The sequence below is a fragment of the Martes martes genome (assembly GCF_963455335.1).
Source record: "Martes martes genome assembly, chromosome: 17".
Lineage (NCBI taxonomy): Eukaryota > Metazoa > Chordata > Mammalia > Carnivora > Mustelidae > Martes > Martes martes.
This window is the reverse complement of record NC_137905.1, coordinates 53,313,876-53,319,875: the sequence shown is the minus strand read 5'-3', so window position 1 is coordinate 53,319,875 and position 6,000 is coordinate 53,313,876. Positions and strand designations below refer to the sequence as shown.

Sequence of the window (6,000 nt, the reverse complement as noted above, 5' to 3'; positions counted from 1 at the left end):
CCCCACTGAAATGATATATCCTTAGGAAGACTAACACAAGAAAATTCATAACACCTTTATTTAAAATAGCCCCAAACTAGGGTGTCTGTCAATATAGGAGAATGAGGGTAGAATAATGGTTATAAATACCCACAATGTGATTAAGAAAAAGATAACCAACTTAAAATTGGGGGTGGGGGGTGGAAGTAAACAAGCAACTTATAAAATTAAAGAAAAACTGAAATAAAATATTTGTTTAAAGATTGATTTATTTCAGAGGCACCTGGGTGGCTTAGTCCATTGAGCATCCGCCTTCAGCTTGGGTTATGATCCCAGGGTCCTGGGATTGAGTCCCGCAGGATTGAGCCTGCTTCTACCTCTCCCTCTGCCTGCTGCTCCCCATGCTTGTGCGTGCACTCTCTGTCAAATAAATAAATAAAATCTTTTAAAAACAAGATTTATTTATTTAAGAGGGGGGAGGGCCAGAGGGAGAGAGTGTCTCAAGCAGACCCCATGCTCACAAGCAGACCCCACATTGAGCGTGGGGCCTGACACACAGCTCAGTCTCCCAACCCTGAGATCATGACCTGACTGAAACCAAGAGTTGGACACCTGACCAACTGTGCCACCCAGGTGCACATGAAATAAGATTTCCATTCACCCCTAAGATGGGCAAAGATTAAAAGATTGATGAGATAGTGAAGAAATAGGCATTCTGAAAGACTTGGACTTTTTACCCCATGTGTGAAGTGAGGGTAATATTTAGGTTCATCATCAATAGCTTTTGATGTGGGTCACAAAGGCAAAAGAAAAAAATTAAATTTCCTTAAATCTTTTTTTTTAATTTTAATTTTAATTTTTTTTAAGATTTTATTTATTCATTTGACAGAGATCACAAGTAGGCAGAGAGGCAGGCAGAGAGAGGAGGGAACAGGCAGGAAGAGAGAGGAGGAAACAGGCTCCCCACTGAGCAGAGAGCCCGATGCTGGGCTCATTCCGAAGGCAGCAGCCCAACCCACTGAGCCACCCAGGCGCCCCAAATTTCCTTAAATCTTACATCCATTGACAAGTCCTTGAGACAGGCAGAGTGACCTTCCTCTAGGAACTCAACTGCCTCAACGTTAATACGTTGGTAAGGGCAAAAGGCAATCTTAGCTCAACATTATCCCGACCTCCAGGACCCTGTAAGTCTCCTTTAACTTATAAAAACTTCTTTGGAAACTTCCTTTATCTCTACCCTCCAAGATGTATATTAGCAATCATCTGCCAAGCATATGGCCTGCTGACGTACAACTGAAGGGCCTCACTGAAGCAGGAGAATGAAGTTCTTATCTCACAGAGTCGAAGAATGAATCTCACAAAGGAAAGTGAGTAAAGTGATGAGTTTTATTAAGCAAAGATATAGGGAAAGCTCTCAAGAGTGAGAGGGGTCCTGATTTGCCAATGTGGGCCTCCATCAACTATTTCTTTAGAACTGACCACGAGCTTGTGGTCTTATCATTCTCCTAATGCCTTGGTTTGAGTAAGGACTGGTGATAACATCTTTAATGGCTTATTTCTTCTTCGGCGTCTGGTTTTTCTTTGTTGGTCACAATATGACTATCATAAAAAGATGTCACCTAACCACCAACACCAAGCCTAGCAAGAAGACAACTTTTCCTTAAACTAAATTAGTTTACTCTGTGCCCACAGTGAGGCCTACCGCCTTTGTCGTACTACATTGGCTTCTCGAAACCCTATACCGTTCTCGACAAGCCCTCCCTAAGGTTGCTCCAACGGATTCCACTCCTTGAAGGACGACGCCCTTTCTCGTACAGACATGTCCACCTATTTCAAGATGGCCACGCCCGCTGTAAAGGATCGCCGCTTGGCACGCACCGCCCGCAAAGCGGAAGCGACGGACGCTTGGGCTTGGGGCGCCTTCAGCATCCATAGAAACGGGAGCACGCGCAACGCCCTTTGTGTCGCTCACAACTGACGTAAGCGGACTAGTACTGGTCTCTCGGGCAGAAAAATGAGTTGTACGACCGGTCTTCCAGTATGGCGGCTCCCATATAAATTGGCCAACTGGGCGCCGCCATAATCTCTTTCACAGGGTCTCGGTCTGAAAGACCGGAAGCGGAGCGGAATCTTTGTCTGTGGAAGGACGCCCCGGGTGGGGTGGTTTGGCCGACTGTAGACTCGGATGCCGCGGATGTTAAACTTAACTTTGTGAGGTGGAACAATAGCTGGAGTGATGGGCCGTGGCTCTTTCCACCCACCCAGCTGGTGCACGAGGGCTCTATTAAGAGGTCTCAGTTTCGCCTTCTGGCAGCGGAATGAGGTTGAGCGAGGTTTGTGGAGATTTGGAGTTAACGGTAGGGGAGGCGTGGGTTGTCCGTGCGAGAAGGAAGCCGTTATGGGATGGGAGATGCATTCTATGATTGAGGGAGCGGGGCAGTCAGAAATGGTGCAGGCCTGGGGATGGTCAGGGATTGGAGCGGCCTGGGGAAAGATACTAGGGCTTGGGGTATTGCTTTGTAGGGGAGTTCAGTGACTGGGACGGTCGTGGAGACAAATCAGTTAGTGGCATTACCGAGACAGTGGGTCAGTGATTTGGATGCGCTTGGGAGAGGTCAGTGATAGGGGCATCTCTCAGGTAAGGTCACTGATTGAGGACGAATGATGGGAGGTCAATGTTTGGGGTGTTCATGAAGGAACTCAGGAATGTGGGTGTCTTTGAGGGTGTGTCAGTGCCTGAAAAGGAATTATGGGGAAGATTAGTCCTTAGGACGGCCTTGAGGGGCATGTCAGCAATTTGAACATTCTGAGCAATTTGAGCATTCTGAGCAATTTGAGCATTCTGACTGAAGAATCCTTGGAACATGTCACTTATCAGGACGTCCTTGGGAAGGTTTACTAAAGCCAGTGTCCATGGTGGGAATATTCATGGTATTGGGAGGCTGGGGTTCAGTGATTGAGACATCTTTGGTACATAGTTTAGTGTGGGGTGTTTTTTTTTTTTAATAAAAGATTTTATTTTATATTTATTTATTTGAGAGAGATTTGAGCGCAATTAGAGAGATCACAAAGGGAGAAGTAGACACAGTTTTTTCGGTTGAATTGAGAGCCCAACTTGTTGCTTGATTCCAGGACTGAGAGATCATGACTGCAGCCAAAAGCAGGCACTTAACCCACTGAGCCACCCAGGCGCCCCTAGTTGAGTGCTTTTGATGTCCTTTGCTTAAGTTGGTGTTTGGGATGTACTTGGAGTGAGGGATCAGTGATTGATCTTTGGGGGTGGTCAGTGAATGGGGTAGCTTCTAGGGAGTTCAGTGCTTGGGGCAGCTTCCTTTCTTGTCTTTGAGGGTCTCCTATAATAGGTTATTTTATATTTTCTGGTAGATATAAAAGCTAATTTTAAAAAATCTTTCCTTTCTTTACTGAACTCTTACTTCTAATGTAATTACTAATTGATTCTTGTAGATTTTCCAGGTAAGCAGTTAGAACACCTGCAGGTAAGTTTAACTCAGAGAAGAGAATATGGACTTTGGATTTGGGCAGACCTAAGGTTTTTATCTATATTCTGCTACTTTACCATGTGAACTTGAGCAAGTTTCTCAACCTGAGACTCTTTTCCCGTTTGTTAAACAAAAACAAAAAATAAACTGTGCTAACTGCTTATACACTTAAAAGATCACACAGTAGATACCCAAGACAGGTTAGCAAGCAGAATCCCAGTATTTATACCTGCTTCTCTGGATTTTTTTGGCTTTTAAACATTTCTCACTGGACATTTCCCCCCTATTTCTTTGTAATGGTCTTTCTCTAAGTGCAGATTTAGTTTTGAGTACAGTTTTGGTAAAATTACGTAATTTAATGATGACAGCTTTATGTTTCTTCATTATAAAATAATTATGTTTATTGAAAAATAAGTCATCAGGTAATACATATACTTTTTTCTTTAAACTATCATATTAACCTACCACCTAAGGAAAACATAACTTTAGATATATATATATGCATTTGTGTGTATCTAAAATACACATACACACACAAATAAGGACTCAGACAACTCCGAAAAATCTGTTAGACTCACGCAGTTTCTGTAATCTCCAGGTCCTGGCTTCCTGGGATAAAATAGTTCCTATGAGGAAAAAAGTGAAGGTACGAAGATCAGCACTGCATCCTTGTCCAGACCTTGAACTAGAGCTTCAGAATAGAGCCCAGAATCAACAACAGAGCAGATAATAGACTTTCTGATGGTATATAAGGACTCCAGAAAATGTCCAAGTCTCAAGTGAGTTTATTTATATATTTACTTTCCACTAGGCCTTCATGTGGGTTTGAGAAGGCTTAATAATACACAGAAGAATATGTTTATTCAGTATTTATGAGGACTACTTTATACCAGATACAGCATAGAGAGAGAGATGTCAGAATATGGGGAAAAAATTGACAAAGGATCAACTTCACAGCCAAATTGCAATGAGAATATGTAAATCTTATGTTTATACAAATTATTTTAAGTTAGAACATAGATTATAGCCCAAAAGTTTCTTTTTTTTTAAAAGATTTTATTTATTTGACAGAGAGAGAGAAAGATCACAGGTAGGCAGAGAGGCAGGCAGAGAGAGAGGGAGAAGCAGGCTCCCTGCTGAGCAGAGTCCGATGTGGGGCTCGATCCCAGGACCCTGAGACCATGACCTGAGCTGAAGGCAGAGGCTTAACTCACTAAGCCACCCAGGCGCCCCAACCCACAAGGTTCTAAATAGTTCATAAAATTGAGCAACAAACTTGTGTTTACTGTTCCACATCCCACTTACCTATTGCTGCCTATCAGGTCACCCTGAAACCGGTGGTATGCATTTATTTTTATTTTTTTTAAAGATTTTATTAATTTTTTTGACAGACACAGTGAGAGGGAACACAAGCAGGGGGAGTGGGAGAGGGTGAACAGGCTTCTTGCTGACCAGGGAGCCCTATGTGGGGCTCGATCCCAGGACCCTGGGATCATGACCCGAGCAGAAGGCAGACACTTAACAACTGAGCCGCCCAGGTACCCCTGCATTTATTTTTTATCATTCTCATGGAGATTCAGTGGGTCGGGAAGTAAGACAGGGCCCCGTGGTGGTGTCTTACATGTTCGAGGGTTCCCAAGACCACCCTCGGGTTCAACGATTTGGTAGAAGAACTCAAGAGTACTCAGAAACATTGTTATACTCACAATTACAGTTTATTAAGCAAAAGCAAAAAGGTACATAAGGCCCAATCCAAGAGATACCAGGCAGAAACTTTCACTTATTCTTTCTGGGTGGAGTCATTGTGAACAGTGTTGGATTTTCCCAGCAGTGACTTGTAACAACACATTTTGAGTATCACTAATCAGGGAAGCTCACTCAAGTCTTTGTTTATAGGGTTTTTATTTCGGTTGGAGACATAGGCAACACCGACCATATGAATGGCTGACTTAAGTCACCAGCCCTTTCAGAATTAAAGCTGCCATGGTGTGCCCCAAGTCTCCCAGCATAAGCCACACTGATAGTATGAATTATCTGGTGTAGCCCAAGGCTCTCAGGTAAAGCTATTTCTAGGGCTTAGAGGTTAGTTCCTATGAACAGGTAAGCACCAAACCTTTCTTTGGCATGTGCAGGGTGTGGACAATGCACATTGCTGTGTTAATCCTTTCTTGCACAGTTTTTCTCCTCACCATGATGTCTTAAACCTCAGCTGGGAAGACTCAAAGGTTGGGGACTGGAATCATCTGAACGCTTCTTTCTTCCTATTTCTGTTTTCCAAGATGACGTGACTCTAGAAACTAAACAGCTGAGGCTCCTGACGAGTATTTATACATGGCTTCCCTTTGTGGCTTGGGCTTCTCACAGCATGATGCTAGAGTCTAAGAGAACCAGACTGAAATTACAGGCCTTTTCTGCCTTAGCTTCAGACGTTATCCTACTGCATCATTTTTGTTCCAAGCATGTCCCTAAGACAAACTAGATTCAAGGGGAGGGGAACAGGCTTTACCTCTTGACGGGAGAG

The 6,000-nt window shown here is 43.5% G+C and overlaps 1 protein-coding gene across 1 annotated transcript in view; it reads left to right on the top strand.

Moving 5' to 3' along the window:
• Window positions 1-2,070: 2,070 nt before the first annotated feature.
• The window catches only part of LOC308358405 (zinc finger protein 613-like), a gene marked incomplete at its 3' end in the record, with an annotated part of 18,028 nt that continues 14,098 nt past the window's right edge, over window positions 2,071-6,000 (top strand). Inside the window, exons 1-2 of the mRNA XM_080828589.1 lie at window positions 2,071-2,312; window positions 4,078-4,258. Coding sequence (XP_080684715.1) covers window positions 4,244-4,258 — 15 coding nt within the window. The 5' untranslated portion in view covers window positions 2,071-2,312; window positions 4,078-4,243. The remainder of the gene's footprint in view (window positions 2,313-4,077; window positions 4,259-6,000) is intronic.